Below are 17,668 nucleotides of genomic sequence, written 5' to 3' on the forward strand. Positions count from 1 at the left end.
CAGACTTTTAGTGTGTTCAAAGATCTTTGTCCAGGGCACATCTTGACAAAGACAAAAGAGGTATGATTTGGGTAGATCCCAGTGGGCTCAGAGAGGTGAAGAGATCTGAAATTCCCCATGCATTATCCAACTAGAAAATCTACTCCAGGTCAAAATAGCAGCTGCCATCATCCTTGAAGAGACTGCATGCCAAAGTGTTAGGGGGAAAGGACACACTCTCCACATGACTCCTCTCCTCCCTGGCTCACCTCAATATATTTACTTTCTCCTTTCTCCTTTCCAGCCACATGATTTAGGAAATCCAGTTCATGCACACTGGGAGTTCTATTCCAAAAAATCTGAGATGTTGGTAGCATAGGGTGGGGTCCTGTTCCTTCAGTTTATTTACTGGTTCAGAGTTCATTGTTCTGACAGTATTATGTGCCAGACAGCAGATGAAGTTCTCAGCTATTAAAGAAGACTCAGAGTCTAAATGAATTTGCAGCAGAGGGAGGGTGGGAGAGTGCCATGGAGTGCAGCTCTGCCTTTCACTCTCCAGCCCAAGCTTCTACTAAAGATATGAACAAAGGAACATGAAAATAGCATGGAATTGTGTTTATGCTTATACAAATGAATAAGTTACTGCTGGAACAAGTTTTTCTAGTTAGTAGAGAACAAGGCAGTATATCCTCAGAGAACAGGAGTCAATTCTGGGAAGAAGTTGTTTGCAGAAATTCTAACCTCCTGGAACTCCATATGCAAAGTAAACAGATACTCTCAGAGAACTCCAGCTCCCTTTAGGGTAGCACACTTTCAACAATTACCTAGAGTTCATTTACTTTGAGTTTGATGCTGTGGTTGGAGGGAATCTTTTGCTTTTCACCTTTGGGGACAGGTGTGAATATATTTCATGTGTAAAGAAGAATGATCCAAATTTTGATTAGTAGTAGGACAGGATGGACTATTATTATCATTCTGGTTTAATTTTATCTGGTTCTGCTCATTTTTACAAGAAAAAATGTTCTAGTCCTCTTATGTTTCACTGAGGCCAGGTGACTATTTCTGGCTAATGAGATGTGAGAAGAAATGGCAATAGTCATGGTGTTTAATTGCTAGTGCAAGACACCGCAGATTTCACTATCCTCACCTCCATAAATTGGAAGCCTCTCTCCATGGGGACTAAGTGATTAGGACAGAGTCCTACAAACCTGGGTTGAACATTCAGCATGAATGAAAACTAAACTTTCATTTCATTAGAGCTTTAGATTTAGGAGTTTGTCACTATAGCATTACTTATTTTGTCTTAACTGAAAAAATCTTTACAAACAGCAAGGGGAACTTGTAATTTCACATACTTATCTTTCCTTATTCATCATATAGACAATGTCTTTAAACGCTTAATTAATGTAGCTATTTCATCCAAGACACACACTAACCTCCTCAATTAATATTCAATATGTTAATAGTATATTATGCCTTGGTAAATTTTCTAAGACAACACTCCTATAATATTTCTAAAATTCGAGAAATGAACGAGAGACCAAGATTTTTCACACACGGGTGGAATGGTAAAAAGAATCAAAAAGTACAATTTTCTTAGATCACAAATAGTTATCAAAAACCATTGTGAAAATTTAGAACTGAATGAAATTATCTATATTATTACCTAAAGAAGTATCCCAAAAGAAACAAATAATGACTTTTCAAATTTTGTCCTAAATATCAGAAAAAAAAATTTACTGGCAGTCTGCCACAGCCTACTCATGATAACTTCTGTGCTGGTAAGACTGCACCAGTAGAAATTAAGTTTCTTTTGATGTCACTCACAGAGGAAATATAAAAAAACAAAAGAAAGGAACAGACAAAACTAAACCAGAATAAGTCCTGACACTGTAACAGGGTGGTCCCCAGGAAAGGGGGAGGTTCCAGGTTCCCTGCCCCACCCGAATGGAGGGTGGAGCCGAGCAGGGAAAGAAGAAGCTGCAGAGGAGACTGTGGAAGGAAGGAAGCAGGATGGAGCCAGAAGGAGACCTGGAGGAGGCACATGGACCTGAGAGACACGTGAAGAAACTGCGCTTGCCTTTTGGTCGTGGACTGGGTGACACAGATGTGGGTGAGAGACCCGTGGGGAGGTGACAATGGCGGTTTTTGTCGTGATTTTGATTTGCTCTTTTCCTTCCAGACTTGTCTGGTTGTTTCTGATCCTTTTCTGTGGGTCCCCACTGGAAGATGCTTTAGACTTGTGGCAGGCTTTTGTTCTGGGCCAGTCCTGTCTGGGTGGACTTTTGCCCACAAGGGGACAGGTAACTTTGGGTACTTGATTTAGAAACTATATTCTTTGCTTTCCTGTATTGTTTCCTAATTGTAGTAAAGTTCCTTCCCATTAAAGTCGCATATGTTTTGTATTGATGTGGCGGGTGGCAGAACCCATTTAGATTAGGCAGGTTTGCAGGGTCTGGGCTGCCCCTCTCCCTGCCCTGTAACGAAACTAACTGTAGAATCGAGGCTACCAGAGGCAGAGGGTGGAGGTGGAGAGAGGGGGTAAAAGGGGGAGAGGGGTCCTATGGCCTGTGATGGAGGATTATGGATGCTTTGACACTGGGTATGGTGTGGTAACATACTGTTGAAGAGAGCTGTGAACCTATCCCCTAAGTCAAATACAGTGATGTAAACCAATGTTATAGCAATTTAAAAAAAAAAGGGGGGGCCTTCCCGGTGGCGCAGGGATTAAGACACAACCTATGAAACAATCTGCAGCCACTGCATCACAAGTTTGATTCCCGGACGGCCAGGGAGAAACCCACATGGTGGGACAGACCCAGACCTCTCCTGTCTCGCCCACTGCTCCCCTCAGGAGTGTACTTCAGTCCGTCTGCCTGTTCTGTTACTTGCTCTGTCTCTGGTGAATCCTCTCACCTCCCGCATCTCTGGCCTGTACCCCAATTCTTGTATAAAAATAAATAAATCTTTTTAAAAAATTACAATTAAAATAAAGTTCTTTAAAAATTTCTTATTATTTTGGGGAGGTAAAATTGCCTATTATTTCAAAAGAAAAACTGAACCAGGAGAGATTTTTTTCCAAAATGGTGAATATGAAGATTTATTATAAACTTTCCAGTTTTAATGCTCTCTCTCATTCCAAAGACAAGTGTAAGAATGAGTATTTCTGATGACAGCATAACTATTTTAAAATCTAAAAATAAAATATCAGAAACAAAAAGCCAAGCTTTTCTTTTCTTTTTAGATTTTCTCTTTGTGTTTTAGTAGGCTTAAATCGTTGGATAGGTTTAAATTTAGAACTTTTACTGAAAGCATATCATGTCTATCAGTATTCTAATATGAATTTAAACCTGCTATTGGCTCTTCATGAAACATACCATATTAAGATAAAAGCTGTCCAAATGATCTTTACCAAAGCAAAATTTACCTTCTCTGAATAGGAACCTTGAATTTTTTCATTTAAAATTTGTGCACATTAAAAAGATGGTGGAAATGCCAATATAATGGGGTCTTGCTCTAACTAAATGTTAAGTCTCTAAGGATAGGAACATGTATTTAATCTTCTGGCATTCCCAGCAGCCAGCATGGTAAGTGATGAGCTACTAGCTTTGTATTTATTCTATCACTAGTTCTCTATTACAAGACTTTTAATTCCTTAAAATAATTCTTTAAATGAAGAGTGAAAAAAAAGAAAGAAAATTCTTTCTTTACAAGTGAAAAAAAAGTTCAAGAAAAAGACCACAGTCAGCTCTAAGAAATACCGGAAAATGATCGTTGAAAATACAGAAAAATTTACAGTAATCAGGAACTGCTGAATTTAACACTTCTTTTGGAAAATGTTGAATCAGGTCTGCATGCTGGTAGGTCTGGGGCCAAATTTGAGTTAGCCCACATGCCCATGACAGAATGTGCCTATTCAACAGTAGGGTGATTGGATCACTTAAGATTGATTTCAACATACATGGCACAAACACTTATTGCATCTGTAAACATGCAGTACAGTTTGAAACAAAGAAGAATTAAAAAACACAGAAACACATTTTTTATCCAAGAATAAATGAATGTTAATGAATTAAAGTTTTCATTTTTAAGGAAAAGGATGATAATTTTGTCCAATACTGGCAGTGATTTGGGCTCTAAAGCTCTAATTTTCATGTAATTCCATGAGGTTATTATTCAAAGTATGCTATGCAAGGTTGACCTAGAGAACACTTGACAACATCTACTTCTCCCCCTCCATTCTTTTCCCTTTGAAAATGAATGTTGACTAAATCCTCCACAAGTTCTTCATCCATCTTTTGAAGGTTTTCCATTCCGGTCAGAAGCACCGTTCGCTTAGATATTCCTGAAAACAACTAAGAAGGAAAACAAAAAGACTGTTTTCAAGAGATTTAAACTGTAAACATATTTTTAATTTATGCTTAATATTTTGAACTTTCTCTTAGATGAGGTAAGGAAACTCGAAGATTTTTCAAGCAAGGGAAGATCAGAATCAGGTCTGAGTTATAGAAGAATAATTCTGGTGGCTATATTATATAGTGAATAGAGAAAAAGTGGGCAACTCGAGGAACAGAAAGATCAGTTGAAGAGGTAGTCAGAGTTGAAACTGACAGGATTTAGTGGCTAGATGAATGTTGAGGGTGAAACAAAATGAAGAGTTCTCATTTCAGGATGGTAGACTAGGTAGAGCCATGTAATACCTGAGAAGGAAAAGAAAAAGGAGCAAATCTGGAGTAAAAATAATGGGTTCAGAGAAAATGAGGAGGATGAATCATTTTTAATATTTAATGATTTTAGACACATGAGAGAAATATAGCTATATCTCTGTGCCATTACCTAAGAAATTTCAATTTTAAAAATTATGCAGTAAGTTAAATAAGACAGTTTTGCATTAAAGTCACATTTAAAAAGATAAACTCATTCTCCACCAAGCAGATATGAACAACAATTTTGATATCCCTCACTGTAAGATTCAAACAATAACAGAGTCCCAGCTTTACATTTTGTGAGGCAGGAGTAAGCAGTAAGTTCCCAAAATGGGAGAAAAGAGGTAACTTTACCTGAAACTTTTTCACGTGTGTTTCTACGTATGGCGAAACTGTAACTCTGTGGCAGTTTTGATTTATATAAAGAGGATAGTCTTTCTTTTCCAAAATCTTGTCAGCCACTAGAAATAAATTTTTTGCTTTTTAATATCATAAACATTTTTAACTAAAGTTAAAATGTCTTTCATACAGAATAAAATCACGATAAACAGTGAATTGAGTGATTACTTTTTAAAAGAATTTCTATGGTCCACTTTATTTTTAGCAGCATTTTTTTTTTTAAGAGGAGAAAAGTAATGTCAAGATTGTATAAAGTTTAACAGAAAGAGTTTTTAATAATAACCAATAACCTGTTTTTCTCCTCTTATCAGTCCACCTTGAATTGGTAATACAATACAGTGGTTAAGAGTGCAGGCCCTTGCTCCTGAAGGTATGGAGACTTTGGAACGCTGGTGCATTGCTGGTATGAATAAAAAGTGGTGCATGACTATGGAAAACAATATGGCAGTTCCTCAAAGCAATGAACATAGAACTACCATATGACCTAGCAATCCTACCCCTAGATATATACCCAAAAGAATTAAAGTAGGGGCTCAAAGAGACACTCAAACACAATAGCCAAATAATGGAAGCCACCCAATGCCCATCAACAAATGAATGAACAAAATGTGGTCTATACATACAATGGAATATTATTCAGCCTTAACAAAGAATGACATTCTCAAACAGACTACAACATGGATGAATCTTGGAAGTACTATGATATGTGAAATAAGGCAGACATAAAAAGGACAAATATTCTGTAATTCCGATTATGTAAGCTATCTAAAATAGGCAAATTGGGACCTCCCTGCTACTGGCAGCCATAGCCACTGCAGCAGGAGTTCAGTGCCTGGCCAGCCAGGGGGGTGACCCATATGGTGTAGCAGACCTCTCCTGTCTTGCTTGCTGCTCCCCACAGCTGTGTATTTCAGTCAACCTACCTGTTCTGCTCCCCACTCTCTCTGATGAATCCTCTCACCTCCCCCACCTCTGGCTTATACCCCAGTTCTTGTATGCATAAATAAATAAATCCTTAAAAAAATTGAATAGGCAAATCCATATAGGGAGAATATAGAATAGTGGTTACCAAGGATTGGGAGGAAGAAGAATGGGGAATTATTGTTCAGTGGGTATGCAGTTTCACTTTGGGATGATGAAAAAATTCTGGAAATATATAGTGGCGATAGTTCCACAAAATTGTATTTTTTTTTATTTATGTACACAAGAGCTGGGGTGTAGGCCAGAAGTGCAGGGGAGTGTGGTAAGAGAATTCACCAGAGACAGACTGAGGAGCAGAACAGTCAGTTGTACTGAAATACACTGCTGAGGGGAGCAGCAGGCAATGCAGAAGAGGTCTGCTGCGCCATATGGGTCAGTTCCCTGGCCAGGAATCAAACTCGTGCTGCATAGGCTGTGGATAGTTCGTTGTGCTGAGATTTAACCCCTTGTGCCATTATGGAAGCCCTGCACCAAACTGTAAATACACTTCATGCCACTGAATTGTACACATTTAAAAAGTGGTTAAAATTATAAATTTTGTGTTATCTATATTTTACCACAATAAAAAGGAAAGTTTGAAAAAAGGGAAGTGTAGGGTGAGTCAAATGGCTCTGCCCCTGTCCAGCTGCTCATTAGCTACCTGACCTTAGCTATGTTGTTTAACTGAGGCCTCAGTTTCCTTTCCTGCAAAATATACAGAATCACAGTACTTACCTCAGATGTTGTTGTGAAAGTTCAGTAAAACACAGCTTGCAAGGCGTGTTTCTGGCATATCTATCTTACCTTCAGATACTTTCATATATTTCAGATGTTAACTATTGTAAGTTTCAGAACTATTTTTCCTTCTTGCTGCATATAAGCCAGTGTTATCTCTCACTATAGAGTATTAACTTGCATTCTGGTTTATAAAATAAGTCTCCCATGGCTTTTTAAGTACAAGAGATGGACCAAATAATGTCAAAAAATAGAATATATGAAATTAGAAATTAAAATCTTTGACTATGGAAATTTCCAGCAAGTTGCTGTACAGTTCTGAAACAATATATAAGGCAGCCTCAAAAATCTGTTCCCTTTGGGTCTCTAACTATAATCTGTTGGGAGCCTGCTGCCCTAAAGGGAGCTGGAGTTTTGGGAGAACACCTGTTTACTTTGCATATGGAGTTCCAGGACTTCGTTAGAAGTTCTGCAAGCAGAACTTCCCAGAATTGACTCCTGTTCTTTGAGGAGATACTGGCTTGTGCGCAAGTTCCCTACTAACCAGGAAAACCTGTTTCCAGCAGTAACTTATTAATCCGTATAAGCAAGAACACAATTGCCAACTATTTACTTGTTCCTTTGTTCATATCTGTAATAAAAGCTTGTATTGGAAGAGTGAAAGGCAGAGCTGCTCTCGATGGCTCTCCCCGGCATCCCCCCACTGCAAATTCAGTTAGGCTCTAAATCTTCGTTAATGGCAGAGAACTTCCTCGGCTGTACTGTGCAAGGCAATAACCCACACTGCCAGGATGCCCTAAACATTATCCAACAGCCCAAGTCAAAAAAGCATATTGGTGTGTTTGTGTGTGCCCAGAGAAAGATCTGGAAAGAGATTCAACAAACTACATATAATAGGAAAAAGGGAAATTTAAGGAAATGTTTCACCTTTTACTAAGTATATGTTTTTCAATTCCAACAAATTCTTTTAAAAGCAAATATTAATATTACTGTTTCATGAAGAAAGCTGTCAATGTTTTTTAATTGAACATTGTGGTTAAATTTCTATTATTTCTACAAGCCCAAGAGAATTAACTAGAGCAAGAGACTTTACATTGAGAACCCATGGAATATATAAACAAAAATAGCTGTTGAATCTTCTGTTTTTTAATCATAAGAATGTAAAACTCCATAAAATGATTTGATAAAAGTCCAACAGAAATAACTAAAAAAATCAGACATCTAGAAATTCTTTCTAGTCATCCCAATTGTGTTCCCTGGAATCAATTCCTCTTCCTAAGAGAAATTTTTCAAGTGAAATAGGTGAGATGGAAGAGAAAATTATATGTAACAGATACACACACACATACATATATGTTATATATATACACATACACATATATATGTGTTATATATATATATATATATATAATATATAACAGATATGTACCCACTGTGTGAGCTTGGGTAAGTTTCCCCAGGGCTCAGTTTTCTCATCAATAAAATGAATATAACATCTACCTCAAAAGTTGTGCTGTGATCAGAGGAGATACATGTACAGGAGATATATGTACAGGAGATACATGTACACCTCCATTCTGGCAGGTGGTGAGAATATATTAAGATTTATGTACCTGTTGCTCTTAATAGTCTCATTTTCAGTATCATTCACAGAAATCTTTTTCAGGACTCTGTCACTTTATAAGATTTTTAAAAATCTCCCCAATTAATATGCTAATACATTCCCAAATAAACGATGTAGAAGAGGAATTTTTTTGACAGAAATGGAAGAATATAATTTAATAGTAGACTATTTTTTAATTTTCTAAGTGTGGGAATACCTCCAATTTCCACAAATGTGATGACAGCACGCCGAGACTGCCTATCATACTCCACACATGCCACCTCTCCGCCTCCATTCTGGGACTTATAAAAGCTCAGTTCTAGCTTGTCTCTCATCTGATTTTCAGGCAAGTCATCTGGAATTTCAGTAACAATGATCTTCATTTTAGAAACTTCCACATTAACCTGTAAAATTGTGCAATTTTCAAAAATATGAATGAGAAAAGTGTCTATGTTTAGCTGAATTCTAAAAAGCTTTCATCACCGTGGTACCTGAAATCTGACTCCTGAGTTTAAGGGAACTGGACTGGCCATCACTTTCACATCCACATCTTCTACCAGTATGTGATGTTCCCCCTGCCTGATCACGTTTTGGGCAACTGAAAAATAAAATTTTTACACTTTTAAGAACAAATTATCTTCTATATTTCTAATTTCTTTAATTGGAAAGGATCAAATTTTTTAATTTTTTTGGGATTCCTAAGTGATAATGGCCTTGCCACCATAGTAAGATATAATAATATCAAAACTTATCAGCAAAAATTACAATGAAGAAATTCTCAACAAACTCTATACTCAACTTTTTAGACAAATCTGATGTTTCAACTTTATAAAACCTGAAGTTGTAAAATATTTTATTTTATTATTTTTAAAGATTTATTTATTTATGTGTAGAAGAACTGGTATGTAGCCCAGAGGTGAGGGGGCATGAGAGGATTCAAGAGAGAGAGAGTGGGGATCAGAACAGGCAGACCTACTAAAATACACTGCTGAGGGGAGCAGTGGGCAAGACAGGAGAGGTCAGCTGTGCCATATGTGGGTTAGCTCCTTGGCTGGGATCGAACCCAGACCTTAGTGGTGATAGTGCTGAGACTTAACCCCTAGGCCACCAGGGAGGTGCCTGTATAATATTTTAGTACACACCTTTCTTTTTCATTGTTGAATTAGCAGAGAATTCCCCTAGTAGCTTAATGCACAGCCAGAAATTCCTTCTATGTTGAGTAAGCTGGGAAAGCATCTTTAGGTCAGTGTCATTCTGACAATCTTATTTATCGTTTGTCACCGCTCCTCAGTATGTTACAAGCACCACATTTTTCTGTTTTTCCCAAGGATTACATATTAAGTACCACAGAAGCTTGAATATAAAAAATGAGTCTGCTATTTTTTCCCTGGCCATATTTAACAAGAAATCCTACTTGGGCTAAAATGTTCATTAATTAATTAATTAATCATTAATTAAAAAGTAAATAGTCTCATTATCCAGTGACAAAGCTAGCAAGTCTAATTTATTCATGCAAATGGGAGAGCAAGGATATAACTATACCAAAAATTATTAGAACCTCAAACATCAACTGTATGTCAGTTTAAAACACATGTGAGGGCCTCCCTGGTGGCGCAAGGGGTTAAGATTCAACCTATGAAACCATCCGCAGCCACTGCAGCACAAGTTCGATCTCCAGCCAGGGAAATACCCATATGGCGCAGCAGACCTCTCCTGAGTTGCCCGCCTGCTACTCCCTCTCAGCAGTGTATTTCAGCCTATTCTGTTCCCCACTCTGTCTCTGGTGAATCCTCTCACCCTCCACACCTCTGGCCTGTACCCCTGTTCTTTTTTTTTTTTTACCCCTGTTCTTGTATACATAAATATATAAATCTTTGAATAAATAAATAAATAAATAAAACACATGTGAGTGTGTTTTTACTTTTAATTGTGTGACATTAGAGTTTATAATACTTAAATTGTTAACATTAAGAGTGGCTTACTCTACTTTGTTATGAAGCTAAGCGATGCTCACTTCTGGCTTTATAAACCTCACACGTGTTTATGACTATCTGATAGCACTTCACAGCTGGAGGAAGAGAGAAAGAGGACGAGAAGGCAGGGCGTTGTCATGTGGGAATTCAGACTCATTGTACAACATTATGACTGGAAAACTTGCCTTATGACTTTTTTGTTGTTTATGACAACAGACAACAACAACAGAAATCATCAATGAAGTAATAGTCAGCTGTTGCTCCTTCCCTCTCTCTCCCCCCAAGCCTTTCAACATTAAAAGCCTTTCTTTTAGTGTTGATTTTCAGTTTATAGTGATGGACTGGATATCCAACATCTGGTGATCTGACACAGCAGAGAGGGACCAAGTATGTTTCATCTTTCCTAACTCTGGTCATCCAAAGCCCACTCCTATTTAGTTGTGTTTAAATCCAGAGTTGTCGGGTCTCCCTTGGTGGCGCAGCAGTTGAGCGCTGGGCTGCGAAGCTGCCTGCAGCCTCTGCAGTATCGGTTCGATCCCCGACTGCTCCCCGGCCACCAGAGGAGGGTCCCACATGGCGCGCAGACCTCTCCTGCCGCCCGCTGCTCCCCTCAGCAGTGTACTTCTTCGTCAGTCTGCCTGTTCTGCTCCCCATTCTGGCTCTGGTGAATTCTCTCACCCTCCCACGCTTCTGACTGTACCCAGTGCTTGTATAAATAAATAAATTAATTTAAAAAAAATAATAAATCCAGAGTTGTCCTAAGAGAACTGGACCTCAGAGCTAGCGAATGGGTGAAGCAGTGACACAGATATTTCTTAAAAGAATCCTATTCAAAGTTCCCAGGTAATTTCTATACAGAAACCCTACCATGTACTCCTGCTCTCAGCTATATTCCAGTTGCCACTGTCAACTGCCAATGTGGCTCTTGGTCTCCTCCTCCAACCTCAGCTGCAGGGGTGGACCAGGGGTGAATGAAGTTTATACATACAATGACCTACTAGAAAGCCTTTCTTTTAATGTCGATTTTCAGTGTATAGTGAATGGCTGCGTGTCAGGAGACATGAGTCATAATCACAGATTCTCAGATCACTGGAAGGTGAAGCCCATCTGGTCTCACCCCATAAAAAGACAAAAACAAGAATGAAGACTCAAGGGTGGCCTGCTTGGAAGAACGTTGGCTTAAAAAAAAGTACATGAATACCCAGGATTTGGCTCTCAACAAAGCAATTTATTAACTACACAAACCCTGGGCAAGTTCCTTATCTTCTTTAAGCTTCTGTTTCTTTATCTGGAAGATTTCTAATGTGTAGCAATAACAACAGCTAATATTTATTAAGTGTTTATTATGTATTAGGCACTGTGTTAACTATTTTTCTTTTAAAGATTTATTTATTTATTTATACAAGCACTGGTACTGGACATCACCCCATCAGAAGCGCAGGAGGGTAACAGAATTCACCAGAGTCAGAGCAGGGAAAAGAACAGGCTGACTGAGGAAATACACTGCTGAGGGAAGCAGCGGGCAAGTCAGGAGAGGTCTGCGCACCATGTGGGACCCTCACCAGCGGCCAGGGATCGAACTGGCACTGCAGAGGCTGTCGGCAGCCTCACAGCCCAGTGCTCAACTGCTGTGCCACCAGGGAGGCCCCCTGTGTTAACTATTTTATTAACATTTTTCCTTTAAAACTTCATAGCATCTTCCTGAGGCAGGTACTACCACAAAGCCTATCATAAAAATCTGAGATGTTTCAAGAACCCAACCAACCCAAGTCACATTTCTAGGAAAGAGAAAAGCCCCTTCTCAGTAAGGCACCCCCAGCTCTGAAGATGATACCACACCATAGCAGATTTAGCAAACATCAGACCCTATTCCAAATCTCTGACTTCTAGTCTATGTCCATTTACAGATTGTGTGGCCTTAGACAAATCAGTTAAACACCTAGAAATCCCTTTTCTTGGTTATTCAAAATAAACAGCAACTGTCTTATCCTGTTCCTTTCATATAGTTCTATGAGTATAAAATGAAGAAATGCCCAGGAGCACTCTGAGAATTGTTTTTTTTTAAGATTTATTTATTTATGCATACAAGAGCTGGGGTGTGGGCCAGAGGTGTGGGGAGGTGAGAGGATTCACCAGAATCAGAGTGGGGAAACAGAACAGGCAGACTGGCTAAAATACACTGTTGAAGGGAACAGCGGGCGAGACAGGAAAGGTCTGCTGCACCAGGTGGGTAGCTCCCTAGCTGGGGATTGAACTCATGCTGCAGTGGCTGCTGATAGGTTCATAGTGCTGAGACTTACCCCCCTGTGGCACCAGGGAGAGCCAAGAAGTCTCTGAGAATTGTGCGTAGCTCTACAACCTTCAAACATGATTATCAGTGCCATCATTTGGAGGGAGCACATGGAGAACAAAGATGGTGGTACTGGACATAACAACAGTTGGCTTGAGTCTTAGAGTTAGTACTTTCAGAATAAGTAATCATATTCAAGTTGCTTAACATTTCAGAGTCACTTTCCTTATCTGTAAAATGGGACTAATCATACCCACCTCAGGTTGTTAGTAAAAAGATGAGATGAAATGATACATATAGAAAACATAAAGAGCCAAATATCTATGAAAGGTTTTTGAAAACCCAAGTACTTTCCAAAAGTAACACAGTTAAATTTCTAAAAGTCAGTCATACCTTCCTCTTTTTCAAAGGTGACAAGAGCTTGTCCTTGTTGTAGCTCATAAGGAACTTTCGAGCTCACTTGAAAAGAGCAGGAGACATTGAAAAACTGGCCATCATTCTCAGGATACTCTGTAGTTGTGAATTTCAAATTCATTTCAGGAATATCCTCTTTAATCTAATTCAAACAGAACTGTTTGATTATTATCAAGACAAGAAATAACTGAAGTCACCCAATGATAATATGATTTCATCATTCAATAATTCATTCTCCACTGATTTTAGAACTGAATCTGGTCTTATTTAATATTTTTAGCATTGCCTCTTCCCTGGTAAGTACTCAGCAATATAATCAAATGCTGATCCCTTAATATTATTTCACAGACAAAATCATAAGCATATAATCTCTCACTTTGTCTAATCAATGTTTTAATTAGTGAATATTGTATGATGTTTGATTCTAAAGCTTACATCATTCCTGTAAGTAAGCACCTTTTAAATAACTATGCCAGTAATAGTCTATCTCACATGGGAGTCATTAAACATTATACTGTCACTACAAAGTGGCATGAAATAGAATTGGATATATACAATGATTATTTGATAGTAGACCCAGATAATTTCATACAAAAAGAAAGATTTCACATTATATAATTTAAAATTTATTAATTAGAAATTTTCCCTTCCCAGCCAAGCACCTGCCCAAGAAATTTTTAGCCATGACCACAACTAAGGGTTATAAAAAAATTGAAGGGACACTATTGACATGATTTTTAATCTAGAAGATAAAAGTTCAGTGGTTATACCTAGCTGCTTACAATCATGCATATCTGCACACAAATAAACAAACTGGGTATTTGCATTTCTAAAGTTTTCGTGGTTATTTTACATGCTGCAATAAAGTAAAAATAAAATAAAACCCCATGGCAAAGGAATTTGAAATATTCAATGAATCATTTGATTCTAATTTTATATTTACTTTTTATTTTTACATGTAACTTCAGTAGAATTTCTGACTATCATAAATCCAATTTCAGAACAATCTGCAATGTCTGAGGAAAGGCAGTGTTTGCCAATAATGTGAAAATATCTAGTAAATATTGAGAAATCAAGAGCTTTATGGAGTGGATGTGAGAGTATCTGATTCTAGTCCTGAGCACTCTATGTCAGAGAGCAGTTCACTTACACTTTCTGGACCAGAATTTCAGTCCTCGCTAAAGTAGGTCAACTAAGCTGGATGGTTTGTCAAAGGCTTTGAGTTCTGAGATTAAATGATTCTTGTTCCTGTCTAAGAAGTAACCAGATTCATCACAGGCTAGGTCTTATAAACACAGGAAATTTCACTTCCTGATATTCAATATCCTATCCCCCTTAACAGAAAGAAAAAAAAGGTGAACCACACTTTAACCTTTAAATAATCCAAGGAAAGTATTTTTTTAACATGATTTGTTATGATGAAAAAAGGAGTGAAAGTTGTGCCAAATTCAAATATAAGGAAATTTAGGAAAGCATTAAAAAGGGGAAGATACACATCCAATTTTTTAAATTTTTTTTAGATTTATTATGTATATAAGAACTGGGATACAGACCAGAGGTGAGGGGGATGAAAGGATTCACCAGAGACAGAGTGGGGAGCAGAACAGGCAGATCTACTGAAATACACTGCTGAGGGGAGCAGCGGGCGAGGCAGGAGAGGTCTACTGCACCATGTGGTTCATAGTGCTGTGCTCAAACCCTTGTGCCACCAGGGATGTCCCACATCCAATTTTTTTAAACTGTGAAATTCAATTAAATTACTATTTCATCATTAATGAGGATAACAAGAAAAGAACTTCAAAAAGAGAACAAGAATTTGATCCCAAAATGGTTGAAAATGACTGCTTTTTGTTACTTATTAACATATACATAAATATTTTATTTGTTGGTCTCTCTTTTTTTTTTAATAGAGGCATGTTTTTATATATTCATTTATTTGTTTGTTTGTTTTTGTTTATACATGCACTGGGTACAGTCAGAAGCACAGGAGGGTGAGAGAATTCACCAGAGCCAGAGCGGGGAGCAGAGCAGGCAGAAGGACCGAAGCACACTGCTGAGGGAAGCAGCGGGCGGCAGGAGAGGTCTGCGTGCCATGTGGGACCCTCCTCTGGTGGCCGGGGAGCAGCTGGGGATCGAACCGGCGTCGCAGAGGCCGCGGACAGCTTCACAACCCAGCGCTCAACCGCTGCGCCACCAGGGAGGCCCTACATAAATATTTTAAAGCACATTATCCTAAGTGTACAGCAAAATGAAATTCTGCAAAGTGTTTCACACACAGGTGACCAGCACTCAGCTCAATAAAAAGAAAAAAATGACCAACATCATAGAGACCTTTGTGGGGTTCCCTTCCAGTTCTTACCTACCCCAAAGGCAGTTAACTAGTATGTTAACTTCTAACATTCTGGTTTTGTCCTTTGTTAAAAAGGTAGCATATAGTATGTCCTATCTTGTCTTTTTTGGTCCAAGGTTACAGTTATGAAATTGATCCAAGTTGCTACATATAGTTATGCTCATTCATTCACATTGCAGTGCAGTATTCCACTGTGGGAATGCACCCCAGTTTATTAATCTATCTTACTAGGGAGGAACATTTGGGTTGTGTTCAGTTTGGTGTTACATATGACAATAATGTTTTAAAAGTGAATTTTTTAAGGAATTTTTAAAAATTTATTTATGCATACAAGAAGTGGGGTGTAGGCCAGAGGGGTAGGGGTTGAGAGGGTTCATCAGAGAAGAGTAGGGAGCAGAACAGGTGGATTTACTGAAATACACTGCTGAGGAGAGCAGTGAGTGAGACAGCTATAGCTTGATAGAGCTGAGACTTTAACCCCTGCACCACTAGAGAGGCCCTAAAAGTGAAGTTTTATAATTAAATTGCTTTTCCTAAAAAATGGGTATCCATCAAAAATATGATACATAAAATAAAGGATTTACCTGGGAGTTTCTGGTGGTATCCTGTAACTCAGCTTCAAGTTTTTGGATCGCCTCCCTTAGCTGAATATTTTCTTTTGCAATTTCATCAATTAACATCTAAAAGAAAAATCAATGAGTAGTAAAAAATTAAACAGCCTCTGAACTTGTTTTTTTTTAATTAAGAAATTTTAGGTTTTTTTCAAAGATTTATTTATGCATAAAAGAACTGGAGTGTAGACTAGAGGTGCAGAGGGTAAGAGGATTCACCAGAACAGAGTGAGGAGCAGAACAGGTGGAGGTACTAAAATACACTGCTAAGGGGAGCATCAGGCAAAATAGGAGAGGTCTGCTGCACCATATGTGGGTTAGCTCTCTGGCTGTGGATTAAACTCATGCCACAGTGGTGACAGCATGATAGTGTTGAGACTTAACCCCTAGGCCACTAGGGAGATGCTGAATTCATTTTTTCAAATGAATGAATAAAACAAAATCTCCCTCATCCTGAGCAAGGCAAAGAAAGGCATTAGACAGTATAAGAATAAAATGTGATCACATGAATAATACATTTGTTGAATGCTTTACATCATCACTTTTCTATTCTCCAACCACAGCCAACACCAACAAGGTCTCATCTTTTACATGAGACCAAAGTCATAGAAATTTTTACAGTACAACAAGGATTGAGACCTAGATCTTCTCAATTTTAATTCAGTGCTCTACCAACTCTTTTCCTTTTTGTGACTAAAATATGACTTTTAATTGCACTGTAATTGTGGACATGTTACTCGAGGGCAATAGAAGAAAATTTCTGATTCCCACAGCATAGCTGCCTTGTCAAGAAAAGCATATGGCTGTGGATAAGTGAATTAACTACCTGAGCCTCCCTTCTCTCCAGGGTTTGAGCTCTTAACTTCCAGCTGCAAATCAAAGGAGTGAAAAAAGCAGTTAATATTCAAAGTCTTGTGAAAGAAAAAGTAGAAAGATATCTCTTTTAAGGTTTGAATAATGGAAGTAATAAAGTTTGAAAACCCTAATATACTCCCAATTCAAGGTAATGGTGGAAAAAGACAAATAAAACATGCTTCATTATAAAATTAATAGATATAAGTTAATTATAATAATTCCCAGTAATTTTCCTTTTTACCTGTTTTTCTTCATCTTCCATTAATCCATCTTCTAGGCAATTCATGTTAAGAAAGTGTGTGTTATACCCAACTGCCATCAGTTGCTATAAAAATAAATATTTAAAAAATAGTACATACACACAAATTCAAAAAGTAACAACTTTTACTCTTTTACAAAAGAAACGTTTTCTTTGCTATATCTCTGTCCTATCATCGAAGTCTTTGCTATCATGTAGCTAATATCCAAAGGAATTCATATTTCAAATAACTTTTACACCTATACATATATAAAATGGTTCTAAAAATCTTTTGCTTTTTATAGCACAATAGAAAATAGTGGGCATTAACATTCTTTTGTAGTTCACACCTCAATCATAATATGATGCTACATTTTAAAAGATTACTGTTTTGGTTTCTAGTCTTTTTCAAAGGTTTTCATTTAATTTAGTTCTCACTACTGTACTCTCAGAATGTGAATACAAGTGAAAAAGACTCCAAAACATGCTTCTTCCACAGTTGTAGGAGATCTCTGGCATTTCACGCTCCTCTGGAGTCCAAGCCCATGGATAGGA

At 37.9% G+C, this 17,668-nt stretch overlaps 1 protein-coding gene across 1 annotated transcript; it reads right to left on the reverse strand.

The window, feature by feature from the left end:
* Positions 1-4,151: 4,151 nt before the first annotated feature.
* NMI (N-myc and STAT interactor) lies at positions 4,152-17,161 on the reverse strand (the record flags this gene model as incomplete). The annotated part of the gene is made up of 7 exons (XM_084256127.1): positions 4,152-4,334; positions 5,040-5,146; positions 8,600-8,786; positions 8,874-8,980; positions 13,039-13,201; positions 15,994-16,089; positions 17,117-17,161. 7 exons carry the CDS (start codon positions 17,159-17,161, stop codon positions 4,152-4,154), a joined length of 888 nt encoding a protein of 295 aa, XP_084112253.1.
* Positions 17,162-17,668: the final 507 nt, after the last annotated feature.

The sequence above is a fragment of the Talpa europaea genome, assembly GCF_964194135.1.
Source record: "Talpa europaea genome assembly, chromosome: 1".
Lineage (NCBI taxonomy): Eukaryota > Metazoa > Chordata > Mammalia > Eulipotyphla > Talpidae > Talpa > Talpa europaea.